Source organism: Alosa alosa, chromosome 5, assembly GCF_017589495.1.
Source record: "Alosa alosa isolate M-15738 ecotype Scorff River chromosome 5, AALO_Geno_1.1, whole genome shotgun sequence".
Taxonomy (NCBI): domain Eukaryota; kingdom Metazoa; phylum Chordata; class Actinopteri; order Clupeiformes; family Clupeidae; genus Alosa; species Alosa alosa.
In genome coordinates this window covers 9,627,847-9,655,618 of record NC_063193.1, presented here as the reverse complement: position 1 = coordinate 9,655,618, position 27,772 = coordinate 9,627,847, and the positions used below count along the sequence as shown (strand labels likewise).

Below are 27,772 nucleotides of genomic sequence, written 5' to 3'. Positions count from 1 at the left end.
GAGTGGTGGCAGGGGTGGGTGTTGTGGTGGTGGCTGTAGGGGGTGGAGGGGTTTAGAGAGGAGGGTGATCTGCCAGGGACCCCCTTCTGAGCCCCCTTTCATTAGCGGCTTAGCGTTCCGCTCTGTTCCACTTCTGTTCTCCATGAAGACGAGGAAACATTGAGTTTCGTTCCCACTGCAGAATCTATAGCTGTCTTAGCCTATGACTCAACCCGGAACGTTCCACTGCAGTTCTGTTTCCAGGGCCTGCTATCCTCAATTGCAGCTTCAACTCAACAGATTACATTTTGCATGCATGCATTTTTTAGTTTGTTTACTTTTAATCAACATTTTTATGCAGCTTCCATTTACTTCCATTATGGCCCTCCTGATGGATACTACTACTGTTAGATACTACAGCATAAATACTGATAGGGGAAGTTTCCGTATTAGATTCAATATGAAATGTACCAAAGCCAAGGCGGCGTCAATGCCAGCCTGACGCAGAAACCAATAGCTGTCTCTGCCTTAGGGAGGTGAGCTTGAGTGCTTTGCAATATTCCAACTGTAGGCAGGTCATTTGTTCTCTTCACTCTAAACACTGGAGACGCATTTTTTCATTACTCTACGGGCGGCTCTGACATGTGAGAACAAGCTGTAATTATCGCGGCTCACATATTTCCTTTGAGTTTTTACTTGACACTTCGGGCAAAAGTTACCTCCCGAAAACTTGAATAGTAATATACCACTTCCAAATATAATTGTCCCTGGAGGGGCCCAGGGTGGAAGATGTGCTGTTTGTTTCTTGTTCTCCCCTCCTGACAACATGGTGATAAAACACTCCGACTTGGGTGCCTGCGTACCACTGAAGAAATGCTCCACTGCAAAGCAAGTCTGCATTTGGCAGACAGCGCTCTTTGTTGTGTTGTATAAAACGCAGTGGCATAAAAACCAATGATGCCTCCATCTTAAGGTCATCCCAAGCACAGCAAATAAACAAATGAGTGTGGACAGACAGGAGCGGTGACTCTGATGTTCGCAACACACATCACTGGCACCGCACACATCACAGAGGCATTTCTCTATACACCATCGCCCACTACTTCAAGGAAACAGCCACACACACAATGTATATCTGGCTGCAAACGTAGGAGACAAATATACATTACTTCCCTCCAGCTTTATGGCACTGCCTCATAAGGGAGGTGCGTGCACAAGGTTGCCTGTCTGATGGAAATTTAATGGCAGCGATGCGTATGCAGGAACTAGTGCGATCTGGCACCAAGCTAAAGCTTTTATGCATTTTAATAACCCCGAGGGGTTGGTGGGTGGTGGTCGGGGATTGCACATGCACAGTGAGGACATGCACAGTAAAACATTCAAAACCGAAGATGGTTTAAAGTTGGCACTGATAGCTGGGAAGTGTGTAATGTATTCTATTCACACCAAGAGACTGTCTGTCTAGATAGGATAACGCTACACTACACTCTATGTCTTTACATAGTGCAGAAGTGTAAGATAGTCTGAAAGTTGCCAGTGAGATATGAAGTTGTCACTGTGTTTCTGCTTTGAAGTAATAAAAAAGGTTCCTGTGCCCAGTCAGTGCATGGTAAAGGCATTATAACAGGGTTTCTGGTCTTTCATGGCAGGGCCTCTGAGAATGACCATCCTCTTATAACAGCTGGGAACTTCACGCCTCTCCGAAATGTCATGATGCTCATTAGCCGCTAGCATAGTGTCAACACTGCATGACCAGACACTGTTGAGAGTCTTTTGTTAAAGAGACTTTGATCGAGCACCACCCAAATTAATGGCACTCGCTCTATTGTTAAAAAAACAACAACAAAACAGCATCAAGAAAATAGCGACTGACTCTACAGCTCTTCGCCCTCTTCTCTCTACTGTCATCTTCCTGTATGGGGGGGCTTTGGGGTGCTTACACAGTAACATTGCGGTCAGGACAGCTGTCTCCGAACGTGCCCCCTTGCTCCTTGAAGGTAATGAGGTTCCAGACGGCCACCACGGTGTCCTCAGGCACGTTGAAGTGGAACAGCTCCACACTGGCGAAGGAGCGGAAGGCGTTCAGCTTGCGCGGTGTCCTGGTGAAATAATCAGTCACGAAGAGGCAATCTGCGGAATGGAACAAGGAGAAAATTAGTGCGATGAAGGATGACTTTTATTCCTTCGATGGAAGGGGGTTGAGGAAAGTGGAGGGTAGTCAAAGAATGAAGGGAGGAAGGGTGGGCTGCATAGATCGGTCTTAATGCAGTTTGAGTGACCTTCTACGCAGGACCTTTACCGATGATTTAATCACAGATGATCTAGGTCAGGCTTGCTTGGCTTCCACTCAAATCTAGGCTCTATCCAGAATTAATTTTGCCGCCATACTTCACAACTGTCCCGGGGAGGAGACGCAAGAAATGACATTTGCAATCTGCCGTAATGAGCCGTGGCTTCCTATGTGCTGATCGTCAGCGCGCCTAATAGCTTGCGGTCGTGGCGTGATTTGTGAGGGGGGAGAAACATTTATGCTCTCCCGCCCAGGCGCTTTTATGATATTCATGGGTTCCCCTTGCATGTTCAGCGACGCACAGGTGCAATCGCTTGCAATTTGCCTCCCAAGGGCAAAAGGCAACTATTACTAATGAGTGGTCTTTTCCGCTGGGGGTCCTGGAAGCTTCACAGTCAGTTGGTTAGCACTTGAGAGCCCTGTGTCTGAAATGGATGAAAAATAGCTGGCCCCTTCACCTTTTCCCTACCCCCCTCACTCTCTCTCTCCCCCCCTCTCTCTCTCTCTCTCTCTCTCTCTCTCTCTCTCTCTCTCTCTCTCTCTCTCTCTCTCTCTCTCTCTCTCTCCCTCTCTCTCTCTCTCCCTCTCTCCTGTCTCTTTTTTTGTCTTTCTCCCATCTTTACTCAATTTCTTTGTCTGTCTCTCTTCTTTTTGCCTCAGTGCATCCTCCAAGTGTCGTTCTTCATTTCAACAGCTCCGTGGAGGATGAGGGTGGAAGTGTGTAAATATATGCCCTGCTGTAATCTGCCGTATGGTTGTCTATTTTTCTCTGTTCTGTCTTATTAATCCGCGCCCGCTTCTCTGTGTCCCTCAGAAAAAAAAGGAGCGATTCCTTTTCATGCCTGCCTCGCTCTCTCTTTTCAAAAGAAAGGCAAAAGGGAGAGGAAGGACGAGAGTAACCTCCAGTTTTGCATTCGCTCCAAGGTTTTAACCTTCTCTGCCCATCTCCTCAGAGACACACCCTAAAGCATGGGCAGCGACTGGGAACAGGGGGAGTTTAATTGGCCAGAACTGCATTTATCCAGCCGAAGCCTCCTCAGGGGGGCTGTTGGGCCAGGGCTAAGATGGCCAAGAGCTCTCTGGCCAAGAGGCTTCTGGAACAGCGCCAGCTGCCGCACCCCCGATTTCGCTCCATCCAACACTTTCTGCCCATCTTTCCACTCATCCCCTCACCACTCTCACACCAACAACCACCTCTTCTCTCCATCTCTCTCTCTCTTGTTTTTTGATGCAGAGTCTCACACAGAGGCACTCAAGAGAGGACCATAGGATGAGATCAGGCTGGAGCCATCCAAATAAATATGCCCTATCCGGCACCTCCAGGCCCAGGGATTTGACACACCCTTGGCAGCCCTGGTTTGTGACATCCGACATCCACCTGCACTGTGTGCAGTGAGCTGCAGGCCATTGAAATACATGGGGGGACACAGGTGGAGGATTTTTGGTGGAGACGACAGCACTGCAGAGGGACAACATCAGCATCTCAGCAGAGCACGTGGCCTGTACACACACGCGCATGCATCACACACACACACACACACACACACATTCACTCCCTTTTTTTTCCTCTCCGCGTCTCCTCCTTTCCGCTTCTTTATTTACAGACATAACAAATCAGACGGGTTGACACTTTTATTAAGCTGATGGACTCTCAGAGGTATGAAGCCGGTAGGTTCGTCATCCGTTAGTGCATGACAGCCATGGCTCATCGCATCCCGCCTCTCTCTCTCTCTCTCTCTCTCTCTCTCTCTCTTTCTTTCTTTCTTTCTTTCTTTCTTTCTTTCTTTCTTTCTTTCTTTCTTTCTTTCTTTCTTTCTTTCTTTCTTTCTTTCTTTCTTTCTTTCTTTCTTTCTTTCTTTCTTTCTTTCTTTCTTTCTTTCTTTCTTTCTTTCTCTCTCTCTCTCTCTCTCTCTCTCTCTTCTGCTGTCTCTCACAAGGACTTCCTGCAATATGTGATCACGGCCCAAAGCCCCAGTATTAGCGATGTGTGTCACCTGTCTTTGAAGGATATTGTGGCTCTATTCCAGTGGAATAACATTGGCGATCCGCAGTGTAACTGCACTCCTACTCATTTGCATCACACTGTAGCTGGTCCATGGTGTTTGCCAACACATGGATCAAAGGAATTATACATGAGAAATAGACAGATCATGCTAAACTAACACATCATTCACAACAACCATGATTTATGAGCATGTTGCAGGGTGTTTGAAGGTGTGCTTCTTATTTCTAACTGGCAGGGAATCAATTCACATATCAGTCATTGGCACAGTCAGTGGAGTGCTGTCTGTCTCCTAGAAGTGACTGTACAAAACCTCCAGTCTGTCAGGCTGGTTGACAAGACCTCTCTGTCCACAGTCCTCTACTTCAAAGATTCTCAGTCAGGTGAAAGACAGTGCTGTTTGCATCATGGCAATGGCATCCTGCATTCATTCCATGTCCATAGTAATATATCTTCTTATCAGTTTAATTATGTAATCAAAATATCCCCTTCAAACGCTATCTTTACAGAGCATCTCTAGCATTCCATGCATTTTCAAAATGTAGCTGGAGCCAATGCTTGGCTTGATCTTGGTTAAAGATTAAATTGGCTGCTGTGGCTAAAAGTGGTTTTCAAAGGTGGAACAGGCTACATCTTTTCAATGTATCTGATGACACTGCCAGAGGACACAGTAATTAGGAATATCTCCTAAACAGATAACCTTCTCTTAGCTCTGCCTCACCCCTGACTTTGGTTAACATCTCCTTCGGCCTGTATTGTAGCACACGGTGCAAGAACACCACAGCTCAACTCTTATTGGGGGCCAAGTAGCGAAGCTGAATCCTTGGACCATCCCGAGTTCATCGACCCCTATCCCGTCACTTTCCGCCATATTGGATCTCCGCCATATTGGATTTAATACAAACTCTACGAAAAGTTTCACGGTTACAAATTTCATCCGATTTTCAAGGAACTTGGCGGAGATGATCTTCTTACCGAGCCGCACAAACGATACTTATGAATTTTTTTAATTTCAAGTTTATTTGCCTGTGACAGCCAATCACAAATGGCTATGATGCCGCCTAACAGGAAGTGGGCTAACATCTCGGCTACGCTTTAATGTATGAAGTCCAAACTTGGTACAGGGACTTGGTATCTGACACACTAGGAAATTGACATCATTTGGCCTCTATAGGGGGTGCTGCAATACAGGAAGTGAGCTTGTATCTCAGCAACGCTTTGATGTACAAAGTCCAAACTTGGTATAAGGACCTGTTACCATATTGTGATGATGCACTAGGAAATTGGCATCATTTGGCCTCTATAGGGGGCGCTGCAATACAGGAAGTGAGCTTGTATCTCAGCAACGCTTTGATGTATGAAGTCCAAACTTAATACTGAGCCAAAGTAGCTGATTGTGAGGACATGCAAGGAAAATGGTCTCATTTGGCCTCTAGGGGTGCTGTAATAGACAAATTGAGCTCACATCTCAGCAACTCTTTGGTGTATAAAGTCCAGGGACATGGTAGCTGATTGTGAGAACACACAAGGACATTGGTGTAATTCTAGGTCCAGGACATTGGTGTAATTCTCATTTACACCATTTACTGGTGTAAATGAGCTTATTTCTCAGCCATTCTTTTTCCATTTGCAATCAAACTTGCTGTGAGTGCTTGCTCATGCCAACGCCATTCCTGCTATAGTGCACTGCTTGGCCCCCACATTGCTGCTTGCAGCTATATTACTGTATAGTACCATTCAATAGAAATACTGCACAATAAAAGCATTGTGTAGAAACAGTGAAAAGCTAAGAGAGCCAGGTAACCATAACATGAGCAACACACAAGGTGCTTTTCTCTCTTTCATGTGTCTGATGGGTGCTCTCTAGTGGACTGAGAAGCTACCATTTACCAGCCCTCCTAATGGTCTATTTAGTCTTTCTGTATCTGTAGAGGAAAATGGTTTAAATCAGACTAGAGAGCAGGAGTGTTTATTAATCCAGAGAGAGAAGACAAACGAGTCTGTCCTTCATCTACACCCCCCCGCTCCACTCCTACTCCTACTCCTCCTCCTCTCGTGCTCTCCTCCATCGTCCCCTTCCACCAAGGCAAGGCTATTCACATCTCTATTCTCTCTGCCTGCCCCCAGCTTTATCTCAACGACAGCCTTCTCTCAATGGACCGCCAGAGCGATAAATCACCAGCTTTTTATTACATTTCATGTCAATATCTTGCACGCAACAAAGTTTACTGCGGCTCAATACCAGAGCCCCCCCCTACTCCCTCACTTCTTTTCCTCCTCTGAATTTGAAGCCTCAGATTGAAATGCCATAAAAATGGATAGCACTGTTTTTTTTTTCTTCTCTTCCATCGGGAGTCATGTGGTGGCTCCTTAAATTGATGGCAAATCAATTATTGATGACGTATCATCCTCTGCTTTCTCCCTGCTCTGTCTTTAATGTAGCAGAAGCTCCTGCTTTTGACTGCTTTTTCATCATGGTGACGTTTGTGATGGTGATGTTGGACACGTTTTTTTTCTTTTCTGCCTTGTCTTGAATCAGCCATCATAGTAGGGAGTGAGAGAGAGTGTGTGTGTGTGTGTGTGTGTGTGAGTGGGCGCGCGTGTGTGTGTGTGTGCGTGTGCGTGCGTGCATGTATGTGGCTGCGTGAATCCCTCTTGCTCTCTCTCACTCTTACTCTCTAGGTGTGTGTGTGGGTGTGTGTGTGGGTGGAGCCAGGGCATTGGTACTGGGTGCTCACCGGCCCACTCGGCTTGGCTGTAGGTGGCTTTCTAGCTGCACTATCCTGTTGGCTCTGACTGGCCGAGTAAAAAAATAGTCAGAGCTCAGTCTGATTCATGCATCCATTGCTACTCTCTCTCTCTCTCCCTCTCCCTATCACTATTTCTGTGTAATCTTATTTAATTCCTCGAAGCTAGGCATTAGCCCATGCTAGGCATTTTTTTGTTTTGTTTGTGTGAATATGATGAATAAAACAGATGTTTCAAGTCATGCCTGCTCTCTGACAATTCGCCGAGTTACCGGGGTAATATCCTGTGCATTAGCATGGATTACTCGGCCAGGACAATAGAAGGTGAGACAGCGCTGCATTATTTTGCGGGGAGGATTTCTATGGGGTTTGGAGAGCTGCCTGGAAAAGCAAGCGAAATCCTCAAAACTGCAGCTTGCGACACTGTGCTGGGAATTCATCCAAGAGAGGAAGAAAGCACAAATCAGAGAGAGAGAGAGAGAGAAAGAGCATAAGGGAGTAGGAGTAAGCTTCAACGCATCACAGATTTCCATTCAAAAGGCACTCCCCATTCAGAATCCATGTAGACCTCTAGACACACTGATTGATAAAACAAACAAAAACAAAAAACACCTACTGTAGGAGCAAAGGACCCCAAAGGAGTTAACAAAATTGTACAAAAGCACAAACACAAGCGCACTCCCATGCACAAACTCACACATTCACACAAAAACACACAGAACAACCCAAGCAGAGGTCTCCAAAGTCCATTGGAAGCTAAACACCATAAATCCTTCCTAAATATGAGCTCAGGGCATTAACCAGTGGGACAGACACAAAGCAAAGCTGATACACTTGCTGCTTTGTTTGCCTTGCCCTGGGCCATGTTCTTTTTTTCAGTTTGTTCTCCTTTCCCCCCTTATCATGGGTACCCCACCACACACACACACACACACTCACACACACACGCACACACAGTGCCCCTTGTGTCTCCAGATGGAAATGGCTCAGCTGCCTGAGGATGACGAGATGGTGTGTGACGCGTGCGTTATAGAATTACTATTGGATCACTTGTCTGGGGGGGAAAGGTGACCCACCCCACTCAGGGTCTCTCGTGCTTTGCTTTTAGCCACAGCACCAATTTAGCATGATGGGAGAGAGAAAGAAAGACAGACAGAAAGGAAAAAAAGACAGAAAGAAAGTGTGAGAGGAAGAGAGGGGGAAGTGGTAGATCAGGAAAAGCTAAGAGGGTGGGAGAGGTAAATGGGTGAGAAGAAATAAGACAGAAAATAGCAAATAAAGTGAATTTGACAGAGAGAATGAGAGAGAAGAGAGGGAAAGAGAAAGTAAGAGGGAAAGAGTGAAGACGGCAAAGGAGAGAGAGGAAGTGACTAATTCATGCATGCAGCGCATGGGTGACCAGTGGGTAGCACAAGCACTATTGAGCTGATTGGACAGTAAAATAGGCACTTTCAACTAGCCTCCATCAACCACATTTGCATTCTGAGAGAATGAATGTTGATACTTTCACACCTGCTGGTTTTCAAGTATTGCTTTTGCTGTGTTGCTGTGAGAGAGTATGTGTGTGTGAGTGTGTATGTGTGTGAGTGTATGAACATAGGCCTGAATATATTTACTTTTCAATGTATTGCATTTGCATAAGGTTATGTGCATGTGTATGCAATGTATGTAAGGGTAACAGGGTAATAGGTGTTGAATATATGTATCTGTGTACAGTCTATTGAATGTATTTTAATGTGCACACACCTGTGTATTTCTGTCAGGGATTCTGCATTTGCATGAGGAATAATACTGTTGTGCTTTGAAGAGCCCTCCAGGAGCTATTGTGCCTGAGTTTTCATACATACAGTATGCATGCAAACACAAACTTGTGTGTGAACGCTTGCACCAGGCACCGGGGGGCAAGGCGTTACAACTCCACAATTCCATGGACACTTGGAGCCCAGGGTCTGACTGCCAATAGGAGGAAGGACTGGAGCGTCTCTCCTGTTGGCAGTGGTGAGCTCTGTGGGCAGGTAACCACCCTAATGCCCTGACACACACACACACACACACACACACACACACACACACACACACACACACACACACACACACGTCCCCCAGCAGGAGTTCAGGGCTGAGAGATGGTTCAATCCGAGAGTTCGCCATTCATCCACCAGGTTTACACTAAATCCCTGGATTACAGCCTTCAAACTCAGCATTCACGCAGGCCACAACAGCAAGAGCCAGGTGGAGTACCGCCTGCCTGCCTGCCTCCCCATCATCATTACCTGGTCATGCCTCCCCGAGTGGCTACAGAGGAATGCGGAGAAAGAGAGAGAAGAACAGAGCCGAAGACAGGTGGAGGAAGAAAGAACAGATGGAATGAAAATACATCTCTCGGTGAGAGAAAAAAACGGAGAGAATTTGTGCGCGTGTTTCATCAGGCGCGTCCGGGGGTAAGAGCCAAAAACGGTACCCAGCACACGTACGGGCCCAAGCGCACGGCACGGCGCGGTGTGGCATAGCCCAGCGTTGCTCTGATGGAGGCTGACAGGACTGCTGAAATGAGCGGTGCTTAGCAATGGGGAGGGAGGTCAGGAGAGGTGCGGGCCGAGAGAGACCCCGTCGACGCACAAGAAAAAAAGATCAATGTGGCCTGTCAGCTTCAGCGGGAAGGGGGTGGAGGAGGGGGTGTTTGGTGCAGGACTTCCAAGACATGGCAGAGGAGAATAGCATTAATAAGCTGCTCTCCAGTCACAAATGGAGTCTGGGCACTGAAATAAAAACAGCTTGGCGGTCTCATTCAGCTTCAGCTGGATGGCTCCATTCTTCCTACTGCTGCCTGGCTCCAGAATACCATCACTTCTTTGCACATCAATCCATTATTAAACTACCTGTGCTCTTCAGCGAAAGTATTTTCCATTGATTTCCCTGGTAAGGCAACGGTGCATCTATAATATATGCCACACAATGAGGACATGTGCTCTTGCCTGCCACTCTACTGGCACTGTTCTGTGCGTTGAATTATTGGCCCGCTGCGATGCTGACGGCGGTCGCACATTCTTCTACGTTTACTCTAGCAAGCTGAGAGACTCTGGAGAGTCCGACTCCCGGCATGCTGAGTGGGGGCCTGCTCATGCGACACAGCAGGGAGACGGAGATTCTCCGAGAGCAGGCGGAACAGAATGCCATCTCCATGGGAACAGCAGTGGAGCGAGCCGCGAGCGTGAGTTGGATTCTAGCTGGCACCTTCTGGCCGCGGAAGGACAGGTGTCAAGGTGAGGTGGAGGTGGTGGGAGGAGGGGGGGTTACCTTGCGCCCACTCACACAGGAGATGGCAGCCAAGATTGGGAGGAGAAGCGTGGAGTTAGTCGAAGGTGATGGTGGTAGTTGGTGGCGGGGGGAGTGAGGAGATAGATTTGTGGGGACTGGATCAGAAGCCTCGCCTCGAGGAGTGTAACGTCTCTGTCATCATAAAGGCAAAACTAAACATAGACCAGGCTGATGACATTCTATGTATCAGACCATATGCTACAGTATTTACACAGGCCATTCTTGACAACTGTGTCTTCTTAAAAGAAAATCCTACAAGAAAAGTGCATAAATGCGAAATCGTCCTTCCCATCGTTGTAACCACAGTTGTGGGGCTGGTGTTGGGATGTGAGGTGATATTGTCAGGTTCAGCCCTGCACAATTCATCTCTGTGTTGGGCAATAATACACATGGGTCCTGACACAGACAACGCCATCCATGCATAAATAACCAGAGACAACTCTGGTCCTCCACTGCAGTCTGGTGCATAATTGATACAGGGTGAGAGACTGGGAAATGGGGGTTCTCTCCACCACTGCCTCCCGATAAAGCATTTTCCTGGTTGTCCGTGGCACTAAAAGCATCAGGCCCACAGCCTCTACAAAGACCTACAGCACGCAAGCGAGCAAACGAAGCAGCATACTTATCTCCTGTCACTTGCCCTTCCAGTTCAGCCTTGACGCAAATGCACTTCACTTACAACTCCCCCAATATACACACACACACACACACACACACACACACACATAGCAGCCACCCATCTCATCTGGACTGACACGGGAAGACACACTGCTCTCCTGCTTCTTCTTACGTGGCGCTGTGCTGTTTTAATAACGCACCGATGCAAAGCGGGTGGCTGACACAAGGCCCTTTTAAAATATGACTCGTGAAATGTCACCGCCAGCCTGCCAGGAGATGAAGAGAGAGAAAGAAAGAAAGAAAGAAAGAAAGGAAGAAAAAGAGAAGAGGGTGGAAAGTCAAGATGAGACGGCAGCAATCAAAAGTAATGGCCACCTCTATGTTTAATTGCATGTTGGAGATGTCAGGATCTCCTGCACTCAAAAGACACACACACACACAATCAATCAGTTGAGTCAGGCCTGGCCGCCTTGCCATAACTACTCCCAGTTGAGAGGAAACGAAAGTGTGATGGCGTAAAACAAAGAGCTCTGGCAGTTGGACCGTGTGGAGAGAGATGTCAATCAGAGCCATTATGACTCTCTACAGGCTCCTCACAGGTTGGCCTGGTCTGCATTGTGAGTTCCTTACATTACTTCTGCCATTGGGGAAGTTATGGGGGGCTATGATGAAACATCCAGTCTGATATAAAACTATAGGGCATGTATATGTTAATCCATGACAGGTCGGTTCCAGGAGGTAAAGGGTATACCTTTACACAGAGAGCCAGGTAAGACTTACAGAGACATATTCATCCTATACTGGGAAAAAGAGTGAAAACTGTGAATAACTAGCTGACTGTCCTTACATTTTCTGTTGATTGTCTGTCAGTACAGTGATGGACTATTAGTATGATTTGAATACAAAGACAAGTATTCTGACAAATATATACATACACAGGGGCGCTGGACTGGGGGTAAAACCAGTGCTGATTACTAGGTCCCAAGGGGAGAGAGGGCCCTTGAAAAGTCTTGAATATATTTTATTTTACCTGTATAATAAAACTTCATAATAAATGTCAGATGAAATTTAAAGTTAGTGTATTGGCTAAATAGCTACGTATATTGGATTTATAAAGCAGATCTTAACATTGTGAAACACATGGCCCTCAGTTTCAGAAACTGTCACATCAAAGAGTTGAGTAGCAACAGACCTCATCCTCCTCTGTGGATTTGAGACAAGGTGAGCTTTTGTAGTTTAAAATTAAAGCAAACCATGTTTAGCCATTTTGACTGAAAGGTCATCTTAGTGTGTTTTATTATGTTATGCTATAATTGGGATAAGAGGCAAATATCAAATGCATCTTTCATGTAGAGAAAGATGATAAAGAAGATGTGATTGAGGATGATGTACAGTAAGTGAAGAGAGCATGGAGCATGGCTGCTCTGAGCACAGTGAGGACATGACAGAAGAGGAACTAGAATGTGTTTTTTGCTAGAGGATCCAGGACTATGGCCAGAGATATTAACAAATGTTCAGAGAAACTCCATAGTACCGTACGCATTTAGTCATGTCATGTATCTTAAACTTAACCTTAGTAACCACAGTAGAGTAAAAGGAGGTTTGAAATGTGTGTAGACATAAGCAAACATCACAGATTATTAAGCATTACAGTTAATTACCCTATCATCTAGGTTTACAGATTGTGTACAGTGGCCCAATTTGTTTTGTTGTTGTTGGTTTGTGTGTGTGTGTGTGAAGGGGGGTATGGGGCCCATCAGGACTGCCTATGCATAGGGCCCAGGATCTTGTGATACGCTCCTGTACACACACACTCACACACACATGTACATTTGATAAACATACAAACACAATAAGACTGAATTACCCTGGAATTCCAGAGTTCTCGCGAGAGCACAATGGAATTGTCTCTGCGAGACACTCTAGCAATGAGCAATGATGCACGTTACTTTTACCCCACATTCCTGGGAACCAGCTAAACTGATGAAGACAGCGCTGCAACGTTGGAGTACAGTACACATTGGTCGTAGTGTTATCCGATTGCGTCAAAGTCCGAAATCATTCAGAGTAAACATGGTCTTGTGTTATCCAATTGCGTGCAGTGAGATATTTAAATCCATGCTTATTGCCGCCCCTTGAGTTGGGCTATTACATTGTTCGTGGCCAGACCCTTAATCTTTCTAGATTCCCAGGGTCTGGATTTTCCAGGCTAAGACTGATTACTATCTCTTCAAGATAACACAATGCGGCCATCTTGAAAGCCCAGTGCCCAGTACTGAAGCACCCAGTTCTGTCTCCACTCACTAACAGCATTCTCTCCGAGGTGTTTGTTTGCGAAAGCCCTCATCACAAGGTCGTCCTCGGCAAAACAAAGGGGACCCGTAATTGCTTTCCTTTCGGTCACGGTTTTTAATTAGTCGTCTGAAATTAGCTGCCTGTACTGAGTTACTGTGCAGCCAGGGAGTGACATTAGTAACCTCCTCTAATAATTCCTGAGGGTCCTCCATACCACTCTAATTTGTTTTCTGCTCTAATGATGGTCTGAATGTCATCTCGTGCGTTGACTGAAGTACACACACAAGGTATGAACATGTTGATTGGACCCCCCCTTTATTCCCTCTTCATCTCTAATCTAGCAAATCGATCTGTGCAAATTAATGAATCACGTTTTCATTACTCTCACAAAATGTGTCTTTACCAAAGTGATTTAGTGCTGTGGAATTGATTGGTGGCCGGCAGGCTCAATAGGCTCTGCATCCCTAATTCACTCCGCTGTTCTTTTGGTGGTGACCTGCACACCACTGTCTACTGAAGCTGCAGCAACGAGTCCTTCGTTGTAACGGACTCCCAGAGTTATTTAGCACAAAAAAGGGACTTATTCACGACGAGTGACGATGTAGCCATTATTGTTGCTGTGTGTGTGTGTGTGTGTGTGTGTGTGTGTGTGTGTGTTTCCTAATTATACACTCTATGTGGAATTCATTATTGCATTCTGTATGGCTGGATTGTGTGTACAAAGTTGTACATTTGAGCACTGATTCTGATTAATACCAACTAGCTGTACACAGCCTACTGGTTAGGGCTTCAGGCTTGAAAGCAAAGGTTTGCTGGTTCGATCCCAGACCAGTAGCAAAAATGTGGGCGGGGGAAATGGTTGAGCACTGCTCTCCCATGCCCACATCCACAGTTGAAGTGCCCTTGAGCAAGGCACCTAACCCCTCACTGCTCCCCGAGCGCCACTGTAGTAAGACAGCTCACTACTCCGTGGTATGTGTGCTTCACCTCACTGTGTGCTCATTGTATGCTTCACCTCACTGTGTGCTCTGTGTGTTTCACTAATTCACGGATGGGGATAAATGCAGAGACCAAATTCCTTGTATACGCAAGTATACTTGGCCTATAAACTTGACTTACATTTACGTGCACAGACTTTCTATTATTAAGTCTTACACAAGACGTTTGACTTCAGCATTAACTCAGGAACCAGCCTTGGCACCAATACTTCAGGAAGCGTTCAGCACGAGTGTTCATTTTAGTAAGATACCTAGGCTCATCTGTTCCAACATGGAGAACCAGGGCATAAGCAGGACACTAGCAGAAACAGGGACACGAGACACTCATGTGCAATGGGCATAGACAGTGATACTTAGCAATATTTGCTCATTTATGGACACATCACAAGGCGCAATGTTGAAGAAATCAGATGAGTAATTTGTAGTGTTTTCTGTTTTTTAACATTTAGAGAAACATGACCGAGGCTGACTTTCAGTGAGAGTTTGCAATCTATTTTTTTTTTAGGTTTCATGGAAGCGGTGTCACTTTAAACACATTTATGTACTGAACTTCCTCGTCTGTGTGCTGACCCAACGTTGCTTCTGTGTAGCATGGTTTTGTGTGGTATTCAATTAGCAAAATGTTTTGCTCAGTTCATTACCTTTGCATTAGATTGTGCATCTTGGTATTAACGCTTTGCATTGTAATTAGAGCCCATTATGTGTGTGTGTGTGTGTGTGTGTGTGTGTGTGTGTGTGTGTGTGTGTGTGTGTGTGTGTGTGTTTTTTTTGTGTGTGTGAGCAGTATTTCAAGTGTGACCACAGCACCACCCAAACTGACAGAAGTGCAGTCTGTCACCACTGTGCTGCGACAGAGGTGCTAAGGACTCCGGCTATCGCCTGCCCCCCTTGGTCCAGTACATCCACATGAAGTGGGGGTGGAGGGGGGTGAGGGGCTTCCCACAGGCTTGTCACAGTGAGTGATGTCCCTCACATCCGCCATGCATTAATATTCGACCCTGATACCATACGAATAGTACGGAGTGACACACAATCCATCCCTAACACACACACACACACACACACACACACACAAACCCCTCATTCCAAACACAGAAGCCCCTCCTCACACACACACACACACACACACACACACACACACACACATAGTCTCCCTTCCACACACACACACACACACACACACACACACACACACACACACACACACACACGCGCACCTCCCACCCTGCAGTCAGCAGGGGCCACAGGCGGTGAAGGGCAGGGCGAGCCCTGCGGAGCAGAGCAGGGCCACAGCATGGGAAACATGTGTCTCCTCATGACAGCAAGGCCAAGTCCTTCTCCAGGAAACACATTAGGCTGAGAGAGAGTGATGTGAGGGGAGGGGATAGGGGGAGAGAAAGAGAGCGAGAGAGGGGGGGGGTGAAGGATAAAGGGGAGGGCTGGGGGGTCAGAGAGCAGGAGACGGAAGAGGAGGGGGAGGTAGAGGAAAAAAGGGAAGGGGAGAGAAGAAGGAAGAGAGGGAGGGGGAGAAAGAAGAAGTGGGCAGAGAGGCTGAGAGAAGAACAGAGAGAAAGGAAGGAAGAGAGAGAGATGCCAAGAGAAGAGAGAGAGAGAGGAACAGAGGGAGAAAGGGAGGGAGAGAGAGATGCCGAGAGAGAGAGGAACAGAGGTAGAAATGGAGGGAGAGAGAGAGAGAGAGGGAGGTAGGGAGAGAAGGAGGGAGCTGATCTTCCCTGTTCCCCATGACTGAGTCTGACATCAGGCCTGTTGTCATTCCAGTCAGTGCTCTGATGACATTAGGGCCGATGACTGTGTCAGGGGATGACTTACAGTGATGTGGCCTCCGCGTGAGCTTAATTCACAGAGTGCTGACCTGGCTTCCCGCTGATGCTCTGCCTTCAAGCCTCGTTTTTATTTCCCTTTCCCTGTTTCAAGTATCAAGGGCTAATATTTTACACAAAACGCATCACACAGGAGCCAATTATCCAAGCTGCAAACACATCATGCAATTAAACTGGGCACGAGTCTGCCACCTCAAAAGCATTGCTATCAGCCTTCATTAAAATTCTTAATTTGAATCAATAAATGACTGTGTGTGTTGTGTGTTATGTACACCTGTGTGTGTGTGTGTGTGTGTGTGTGGGTGTGTGTGTGTGTGTGCGTGCGTGTGCGTGCGTGCGTGCGTGCGTGCGTGCGTGCGTGCGTCTGTGTGTGTATGCCTCCGTGAAATAGTAACAGAGCCAGAGGAGATATCTTGTCTGCAAAAACATAACCTGGAGGATGAGAGAAACATGGCCTCAGTACTGTAAAATAGGATAAGATGACATAGTGTACAGTCTGTTTGGGTCAGATGTGTTTGCTTCCTCAAGCAGCACAGCAACAATTCATTCAAGGGCTTTAGCTGCCTAGGGGAGGAGAATGTGAGAGAAAGGAAAGGAGACAGAGGAGAAGGAGGGAGGGGGGGCATAACAAAACATAACACACCATCCAGAGCTCTCATATTAGATCTGATTTATGCACGCCGGGCCCGATAAAGACAGGAAGCAAAGCATGCTAATCTAATGAGCGCGCGAGAGAAGTGAGCCGTCTCATCCATTCAGACCGAGCGCCGAGCGCTTAATAACGTCTGACTGTAGCCCAGAGGCGAGCTGAGGTCACGCCGCGCCACCCAGACCTCCGCACTGGTGCCCGACGTCCGTCTGCTGGGCTTCGCTGGCCGCAGCTAGCCGGCCCCATTACCGCATGCTCAGGGAGAGAGGGGCGCGGGCCGCCATTACTTCACCATTACTCCATTACTTGTGACAAGTATTAAATGCTCCTGCCATTGTGCATTACCCGCCGCAGTGTGTGTGTGTGTGTGTGTGTGTGTGTGGTGAGGGTTTTTCGGACTCTGTCGAAGAGATGTCAGCCTCAGGCTGGCAGTCAGATGTCATGTTGTGTGTGTGAAGGGGGTGATGCGCAGGTGTTCACGCCTGCGCTGTGAACGCACGGCAAGTCTACATCTGCTGTTGTTTTCTGCAGGCCGGGGAGGCTGTTTGGGTTCTCATCGGTGTTGTTGCTGCTGCTGTTTTTGTTGCCTGGCCAACTTTTCGCTCTTTAGACCACTGCAACAGTCACGCAGGCCGGGTCTTAGTTCTGCCGCGTGTGTTTACATCTGCCAAGCAGGCAGGCTTTTGCATTTGTTACTATTTGTTGCTAGTGTTGGTGCTAATGGGACATTTGCCCCCCAAAACTTTTCATAAACTAGCTCAGTAATTTCTCCACAAACACCACAAACTAAACAATTATATTTGTTTTTTGTGAGGCATCAAGCCACACAATGCCTGTACATCACCATCACACCACCCCTCTGCCTCACACACGTAATATTGATGGTTCTGTCCCAGAGCACAGACAACCCTCCACCACTTTCTCATTTTCACGTATTGACAGGTAGGGCCATACATTTTTAAAGGTGTCCTATTGATTTGTGGAGGCAAGCCCACAGGTCAGTAATTAATTTGTAGATACGAATCATAAATGGATTACAGATTTAAAAACAGAATGTATCAATGTTTACAATTGCAGAATATATTTTTTCAATTGCTTAAAAGCGACTTTTGTGTTCAGGGTACCAGTCTTGGTTCTGCAGATGGAGACTGAGTTAAAATGTGTAAATGCACTGTTAGTATTCAGAGCACTAATGTTCAGTGATAAATGTTTTGAGTGAGGAAAAGGGAATAAAAATAATTCACCTGAATGCCTTTGCCCAGCGCCCTGCAGTCAGCCCAAACTGATAGACGACAATGATCATTGCCATGTTTATCTTTATTCTGTCAGAGGAGGTTTATTTTCACCTCATAAAGCGTCTTGCCTCAGAGATGTTTACTTTTCGAGGAGAGGAGACACACACAAGAAATGAGAGGCTTGTCTATGTGGCCACACGGCAGGATGAAAAAAGGTTACTGGCTCAATTTGTGAGTGGAAATAGGCTAGGACCATTCAATTATTGACAAATTGTCTTGGATGGAACTGGAATTGACTTTTTAAAAGCAATTGATTTTTCCATCTAACTATAAATCCAGACTTTTCTACGGGGGAATTAATTTTTCAAAGACATATACAGAAGAGGAAATGGTTCAGTTGATCTGGAATACAAAGTTCAGAATAACTGACTTACACTTGCTGGGTCTATACTCAAGACTCATCATCCTAATGTGTTTTTTGCAGTCTAAAATAAACTCGCCCATTTCACTCGAGGGCCATTTGAATTGAAAAGGTTTTTGAGTGGGCATAATGCATTCTATCACTCTTCAGATGCACTTTAATAACACTGAAAGACCAAGGGCAATATCTATGCATAAGCCAGGGCCGTAGTCATAGACTTTGGGGGGGACGTGTCTCCCCCAATATTCAGATGTGACCAAAATGTCCCCCCCAATATTCGGACATTTTTTCGCAATGATGGCGAAAGTGAAACGTAGTGTGCTTTTATTTGAATTTGTGCGTGCCTGTGTCATTCATTTCTTTCACATCTCTTACAACATAAATAATGCATTCATATGCTAGTAGTAATGTCAGAAATGAACCGGTTTATTAGCCTCTTATAAATGGCTGTTGCATCTTGCATGTTACATTTAGATGCACACTCAATCGCGCATCCATGCAGGCAAAACGTAGCACTCAAGTGTGGCGACGGCACAAAAGTTGAAAAAACTTTTACAAATGGCGGTGATAGCCTACAGTTAATGTGAATCGCGGACATTAACCAAAGAAAGGAATTTCCACCTCCATTCACCAAATAAAGGCTGTGTTTCTACATTTTAACACAAAACGTAATTTCTGTCAGAAACCAGCCTATAATGCATAGGGCCAGCCTATAACTTGAGGTGAGTCAGACAGGGAACCTGTCTTAGTAGCCTATATTGAATCCCATCCCTTTCAAACAACCTTAAAATTGTGTGATTAGCCGCCAGAATAATAAAATATGATTGGGCTAGGTCCAAACCTATGAGTAAGCATTCAGTGTAATATAGAGGTTATCAAAGATACTCTAGTTTGTATTTTCTTTAAAAACATACATTTTGGAGACAAATGGAGTCATACCACAGGTCTATATCCAGGGATGGATTATTGAATGGGCCTACTGGGCCCAAGAGCTCAGGGGGCCCTGAAGCCTAAGACTGTGTGAAGTTGCTTCTCCGCCCTTCTCTTCTATTTCCACAAAACTCACAAGTCGTCATAATATAAAGGGTAATTTTTTTGATGAAAAAATGGGCCCCCCTATCTTAACAGGGGAGGGGTTTTTTGCATCTATGCCCAGGGGTTCATAATCCATCCGTGCCTATGTCCGTCAAAAGTTTGGTATATCCTAATTGACTGACTTAACTAATGACTTGTTTGTGATTTTAGTAACATTTTTGCAGGAAATGTATTGAAATTCACACCGCACCACAGATTTGGTCCCCCCCAATGTTGACATCATGGCTACGGCCTTGGCATAAGCACTAAAGATTATTTCCCACCTTTTGCGTCTTTTTGGTGGATATATGAGATTGGCTAAAGGAGATCTTTAAAGGAAGGACGAGTCGATGTAACTCCTTATCAGACCCAGTTTCAGAGAAGCTGAGATAACAAGCAGCCATGTGATGCGTCTGTTTGATCATCTGACCTATCCGTGTTTTTTCAAAGGGTACCCCACACACACACACACACACACGTCATGGCTTTGTCATTAAGGGCCCTGTCATCCGTCCTTCTTCGCTGCTTTTAATGATTTTTACCTTCGAGGGTAAATATGACCGTGGCGTTGGGTGATTGCATCCAACACATGGGACCATTACAAATGCTGGAGGGCCGTGGTCCAGAGCCATTCCTCACGGAGGAGAGGATGGTGGTGTGCCTGGACCCTTATGTCAAATCGACTGATTGTGTGTGTGTGTGTGTCTGTGTGTGTGTGTGTGTGTGTGTGTTTGTGTGTGGTTTGTGTGTGTGTGTGTGTGTGTGTGTGTGTGTGTGTGTGTGGGAGGTGTATGTGTGGGTGAGGGTTTCTTGGACTCTCTCGATGAGATGTCAGCTGTCAGATGTCATGTTGTGTGTGTGAAGGGGGCGGGGGTGATGCACAGGTGTTCACGTGGGTGGTTAATACTGGAAAGGGAAGGGTAAGTGTGATTAAAGGCCATGTCAGTGAACTTAGTTATTATGACCAACTTCTATGGAAAGAGAAAGAGAGAGAGCGAGAGACATAGAGAGAGAGCGAGAAAGAGAGAAAGCGAGAGATGGACAGAGAGAAAGAGTGAGAGAAAGAGAGAGAGAAAGAGAGAGTATGTAATGATCTCATTAAATGTATCCACTGCTTACATTCGCAACATGACAGCAATTCTGTGTGCCTCTGAATAATGAACCTCTCCATTTTCAAATGAGGGAAAAACGGGCCGGATTTGCACCAAAGGGCTCTCTCTCTCTCCACTGAAAACACCCATCACGTCATTTCCATTTATTTTTCCCCCCTCCGAGGTGCCTTGCGGTCCGGCATGTAATGTGTGACACTTGAAAAATAGGTGGGGAGTGTCTTCTCACGCTAATTGGGACCGAAATAGCAAGATTCGTAAGCTGCTCGGAACAGCTGCTGGAGTGTGATAGCAAACAGGGACGGGGGGGGGGGCACAAATCACAATGTACAAAATTTCTCTGTGTGAGATGAGAAAACAGTGCCTGCAATAATGGGGGGGAAAAGGATGTTTACATCCAGTGTAAGTTCTAACAGCAGGAGAGGCTAAGCAGTTCCAGCACTGGAGAAGATGAAAGAATACGCTTCACCTTACAAAGGGCAAAGGAGATGTGAGGCCACATGTCTCTGTGGGTGGGAGGCACCGCAGAACACAGATCTCACCCCTGCCTTCTCCCATCTCTCAGAAATAAAGTTTGTTTCTGTTTATCTCTCTCTCTCTCTGTCTGTTTCTTTTTTCACGTCTGTGCGCTTTAACAGGCAGTGAAGGGATGTGCTTGCGTAGAACACGGAGACGGAAGAGATGGAGAGAGCAGCGAGTTCCAAACTGGGTCAGAGAGCGCGGCAGGATAAATATGAGCCCAACTGTCTGGAAGAAAGATGGAGTGGGTGAGGTAGAGAAAAAACGATTGTGTGTGCGGCAGAGAGGAGGGGGCATGTAAAGAGCTAGCCAGTGGCTGAGTCTGTCTCAAGGGAGCGAGGATGCACACTTTTCCGTCAACTGACATGAGGAACCTTGGGTTGGCTCACTGAGGGTGACATCCATATTGCTTCTTCTGCCATTTCTCTGAAATAGTCATGTGTACAGTATATGGAGGCTGGAACATGCCAGGCAGGCAATATAGATTTTTAAGATTTATACTGCAGAGCCGGAGATTGTTCAGGAATCCCGACAACTTCTAGTGAACCACCGGGCTGCATCACAGGAGATTATGGGGGGGACAAAACAGCCATACGACAATTCATCTTATGACTTTTTGCGCCAAATATTGATATATTTACCGAAATGTAAAAACACTTAAATGTGTCGAAGAGAGAGGTATATTTTTTGTTCTGAGACAACGCAACCAGCGACGGTAGCAGCAGCACCGCCATCACCTGATAGCAGCCTCCACTGCCTGGTGCCATGGGGCGGTGGAGGCTGAGGCAATCCAGAGACTACAAATCACCATGGCCAACCACCACTGCCGACCATACCGTCCCGCTCCACTCTGAATGAATAATGCAGAGAGCTCTGTCAGCTGTGGAGCCATAATTAGTCATAATCAACCAAAACAGTGGCAGACTTTCCAGTCAGCAGGAAAAAAAGAAGAAGAAAAAAGAAAAAAAAAAGTTTTAAAAAATCGCTCCCGAGCTGGAAATGTCTGCTTGCTGTCTGCCAACAGAATGTGCTTAGAATGCAAATGAAGTGTGGCGTAAAGAATAATTGGGGGTGGATGGTGATACTTGATGAAGGCTGATATTAATAATCTCGATATGTGAGCGTTGTGACAGATAATACTGTATTTCAGATGAGGAGTTAGCCTTCTGTAGGAAGTCCTCATCTAATTTGACTGTTGAGTCCAAACCCCCAGCACCTGCTTTCTGAAATGAAATACAATACCCATTAATGGGTATTCTTAATACTCCTCTGATATGAATAAAATATCCTGCATTATGTAGAGTATTCATAACAAAAAATCCATTGTATTTGGTGCTATAAAGACAATTGATCACTTTATTTCCAAGTTTAAAAGTGAATTTTGTCACTTTAATCCTCAGAGATGGGAATTTGTCTGATACTTCACTTGTCATGACTTGTCTAATTTCAGCTCCTGTTGCCCAAGTCTCATAACTAGCCTACCTCTCGGAGAACAGACCCCCACACCTCCAAAATCCCATAATCCATCTCTCTCCATCCACCCATCACCAATCACAGCTCAAAGCCCTCACATTGCAGACGGATTCCTGCTGTCAAAACTGCTGGTGATGACTGAATCCATTGTTCCTGCCAGGGCGACTCGGCGCCTGATCGGTGTCTGACGGTGGAGGTGGGCAGCGAGTGGAGTGGGTGGAGGGAGGGGGAACCAGAGCCTGCTGATCACTTCATCATCTACAAAAAAAAAAATTCTCCCACCCATCGGAATGCTCAGCCACTCCGCACCCCCTCATCAGTGGAGGCTCGTGCGTCAGCCTCATTCTCAGTCTCGGCGCCGCGTCCGCGCTCATGGTGCAGTCTGTCCCCCGAGGCCCCGCACATATGCAGCAGACTTCTCCAGGCTTAGTGGCATACAGCATCGCGCTCGGAATTGATGCAGGGAGCACAGCGGCCTGGCAAGAGGGAGAGAGAGAGCAGGAGGCAGGAGGGGTGGGTGGTGGAGGGTTGGGTGGGGGATGGTAGTGGTGGAGAACGGGAGCGGGGAGTTGCCAGAGCCGAGGACAAGATGGAAAAGTGCTTGTTTTCTGCGACAAATCAAATCTGCGACAGAGACCCTCCGGGGTGGGGGAGAGAGCGAGAGACCTCACAGAACACGGGGCCAAACTTGTTTCCACCCTCTTTGACATTAGGAGTTTATTTTCGTTCTCGTCCCTCTTGCCCAGTCTGCCGTGTGCTTTGACAGGAGTAATTGCTTCTGGACAGAACAGAGTGGAGACTGGCTGAACACTGCCCCATTGTGTGAGCCGCAGATGTCATCTTTACAAGAACTTTACTTTTTTTCCCCTCGTCTTCTTATTCAAGTTCAAGTGAGGACTTGGGAGAACTCTGCCGGAAAGTTTCATATGTCTGAGCACAAGAGACTAGGAGGATAGTTTGGCCACTGTTTGGCCTAGCAGAAATACACCACAATTATTGTAGCAAGTATTATGCTACAAAACAGTCATCCACAGTGATCCCTGTCAGAGATTTGGTTCATATACTGTATGCATGCCTATGTGTCATCGAAGACAGGGATGTGCTGAAAATACAGATTTTTTTCATTAGTATTATATCAAAAATAGAGTCCACATAGACTGCACTAACAAGATCTCCAACTGAAATCTTCTCAGACACCCTGACACCCACGGCCACTGAGCCATTTTTAGCACACCCCACTCTCTGCAGCCATATTTTTTCTTTGTTCTTATTTCCGAGCTAGGGCCATGCCTCATGTCACGATGCAGCAGCAGCGAGAGAGACTTCAGGTGGCCTCCTCTTTCGCTCTCCTGAGCAGAGGTCCGCGGATCGCTGTGGATAATGAGCTCCCTCACCTGGAGCCACGGCTATTTTTACGCCAAACTCTGGAGGCAGCGAGAAAGTCATATTTTAAGTTTAATGGCCGAGTCGTTCATCAGAGTGCTCTGCTCACCTCTTTTTTTTTTTTTTGGGTAGATGAGAGTGTGAGCCATTAAGTGCTGGCGGAGTAAAAAACAAATAGGCAAGGGGAGGTCTGATTGGCTGCTTATGATGGGTATCAACCAAGTGCTCTGTAAATAAATTTTACAACGGAAGAGGGTATTTTGGCACTCTGGCTGTATATCTGAGACAGGGAGCATGCGTGCTGTCGTCATTCAGCTGAGAGAAAAAAAGGGAACAAGACAGAGAGAGGGAGAATGAGGGACTCTTTGACTTTCCCAACTGCAAGGTCATACAGCCTGAATCACTGGACAACCCCCCACACACACACACTACACACAACCACACACACACACACACACACACAGACTGACCCTCCAAAAGTAGACAGTCACGTGCAGAGACTTGAAGGTGACAGCAATAACTGTAACTTGGCTCCCCTGTCAATGAAATTTTGGTAACACCCCCTGCACCCCCCCCCCCAACTCCTTCACAGACACAGACCCCCTCTGCATTGTCAAAGGGGTCTGTAAATGCATTCCCTAATGCTAGCACTCCCAGGGAGCTGACTCAGCCCTTTCGGCAGCAATGGTGGAGGGGGCTGGGGGTGGGAGAGGTGGGGGTGTCCGCAGGATGGGGAAGGTGGTATGCAGATGCTGTTGACACTAACATGAAAACACACTTAAATTTATATTTGCACAGATAAAAGGCCTAGTGAGGAGAGGGTGGTGGTTGTGGGTGGGGGGTTACATCACGTTCTGCCAAATCCAATGAGTGATAATCAAGGACACGAGTGAAGCGTTTATGAAAAAGAGGAAGAAAAATAAGCAGTTGAGAGGTGTCTGTGTGTGTGTGTGTGTGTGTGTGTGTGTGTCTTGCGTGTGTGCGTTTGTGTGTGTGTTTTGGGGGTAATCCAATTAAAGCCCTCCCCTGAGGGTGCTGGATGCTGACGAGTTTAGCATGCTGCGGAGCAGGTCATGAAGCATTAATGATGCTTCCCAAACGCAATTAGGAGCAAGAAAAAAACAAGAAACGGACAACAACTCTCAGGTGTCAGGTCCCTAGCAAGATCCACCCAACATCCCTAATTTCATAACTACTAGAACATTTTCATCCTCCATATTCAACCAGCAGGACTGTCATTTTTTTGGGTTCATTTTAAACAGTCAAAATGACCCGCAGCGGCAGTTCTAGTACCAGCAAGATCCCTGCTTCAGTCTGCAGGCGGTTACATCCACTGTATCCCTCTGCCTCGCTCCACAGTTAACGGTCATGGCTTTTATTCCAGATGAGTGGACCCCTGCGGATTTCTGCCCACTCTTCGTCTCGCTGAGGGTGAGTAAATTACCCAAAGGTCAAATATGTCCCCAGTGCTGATGACCTGAGGGCATGAAGTGGGACGGTCTCTATGATTGCTGTGATTATTGCTAATATTAAAGGTGCAGTGGTTGTGAAAACAAGTGCCAGTCAGGGGTTTATAGGTTGGTGACAGGGGAGGGGTTGGCAGTTGTAGTGTCAGCAGATAAATGACCAACCCTGAGGTAACGTCCGCCAGAGGTTTACAGCAACCCTCACATCTTATTTTGGACGTGCTTTGGTTAGCATGCTACTGACTGCTGTGGCATACACAGTGAATTTAATATTTAGACATACATTTAGACATGGAAAAATACATTAGACCGCAACACTGCCAAACATTCCTGTGGACACATTTTACTGTGGGGCAATTACAGTATGATCAAATTTAACTCATTGCTGCCACTCCTGATATTTGTATAAAAATGATTGGATTGCAACTGTCTGTTGTGATTTGCTGGAAACTATAGTAAATAGAAATAGCTTTGGCCAATTTCTCTCGCCAACTGGTCTCTCTTACCTAGACCAAGTTCTAGGAACAGAGACCATAGGTCAGATACTTAGGTCAAACAGAACTACCTCAGCCATTTATTGGCCTGACTTTTGCACTATTATATTGACTGTCTACTGTATGCACAATTGCACATTTTCAACTCAAATTTTGCTGCTCTTATTTTCTTCATTGTATGTGCCTTCTTATTTTTACTTTTTATATTGTTTACTTGAATGTTATGTTTGTCTGTGGATCTAATTGCTAAAATATGTCTTGTCTCCACCGTGGGATAGTGGGAAACGTAATTTCGATCTCTTTGTATGTCTTGGCATGTGAAGAAATTGACAATAAAGCAGACTTTGACTTTGACTTTGACCATAGGGGACGAATTCCCAAAGCAACTGTACAGAATTTGAGTGCACACATGGTAGAACAAAGGGGGGACAGTGGACACAGTGAAAGGTGGTGGTGGTGTGGTGGTGGGGGGCATTCAAAGTGCTGTGAGATCTCACTGTGTGCCAAATGACCTTGAGAAAAAGTGTTTGTCTGTTTTAATATCAATGCATTCAAAGAAAGAGTTTTTGGACATATTTTTATAAACCATTAAGCCTGAATCACACAGCTTTAAATGGGCCATTTGTACAGGAGTTTCAGGCACACTGACCTCATTAACTTTATGCTGCTTTGTGCTATGAATAAAAAATAGTCCATAAAAATGCACTACATTCGTATTACATTCTGTGGAAATGGGAAACAACAGAAAGCACCTGCAAGTCCAAAATTGTCTTTAGAGACCTCAGTAATGCACCAGCTAAGCTACAGGTAAGATAATCACACATCTTTGATGTCAGGTCATGTTATGTTATGTTATGTTATGTTATGTTATGTTATGTTATGTTATGTTATGTTATGTTATGTTATGTTTTTGTGTTTAATGTCATGTTATGTTACAGTAAGGCCATGTTTTATCAACCTATCTGGGTAGATGCCTGTTCCATTTGTAAATGTCTCACGGTGGTATTGGGAGAATGAGAGAAATACAAGCCAGTCAGTCCAAAGCTCGTTCCTTTCACAACAACGACTACGAGGATGAATTCAATATGGAACATGTGTCAATAATTTATTAATTTATGTCTTACTTGCACAAACTAATTTGCATCTTCTCCCAAAGTACACCTCTCCTTCAAGTAGACAAACAAAAGCCACATGTCACATTTCAATCTCTGGAATTCATGAAAGTAAAAAAGATTCTGGAACACTTTCAACCTCCCAAAAAAATAGTTAAATGGTCCCCAGTATGTCATCACAATGGAGAATGTGTACAATGCCTCATGATCACACAAAAGACAAAATAACAAATAGATACAGAAAGAATAGAGGGCTTTGTCAGAACATTAGCTCTTGCCAAATTGAGGCCTTGTCTCTGTCGTTCAGCATTTTGCTCCTGACAGAACCTAGAGGGCAGAGACAGGGAGTAAATTCCAGCCATGGAGATTGTTGGCCTTTAGATGGTCCACAGGCCGCCTCTAAAGGAAATTGATGCCCAAGCCTTTAATAATGAGGCAATACAAGGTAACATACACCCCAAGGCCAGTTTTGGATGGCTGACTGCAGGATCTTACATACCAATATCCAAGGAAGTCAAAGACAACCCGCACACCAAAGAACTCCCATTCACAGTGTTTATTAGTGATGTCTGAGGAAGAGTCGCACGGCTCAAAAACATCACTAATAAACACTGTGAATGGGAGCTCTTGGGTGTGCAGGTTGTCTTTGACAAGCCTTTAATAATAACATTTACTCAGGTGGGTGTTTACAACTTTGGAGAAATACAAATTTGAGAGACAGACACACTTGGTCCTGGTATGAGCATATA

General features: G+C 45.9%; 1 protein-coding gene across 1 annotated transcript in view; it reads right to left on the bottom strand.

Moving 5' to 3' along the window:
- tmem8b (transmembrane protein 8B) overlaps positions 1-27,772 on the bottom strand; it is a 46,557-nt gene that overhangs the window by 4,897 nt on the left and 13,888 nt on the right. Inside the window, exon 2 of the mRNA XM_048243407.1 lies at positions 1,920-2,109. Coding sequence (XP_048099364.1) covers positions 1,920-2,109 — 190 coding nt within the window. The remainder of the gene's footprint in view (positions 1-1,919; positions 2,110-27,772) is intronic.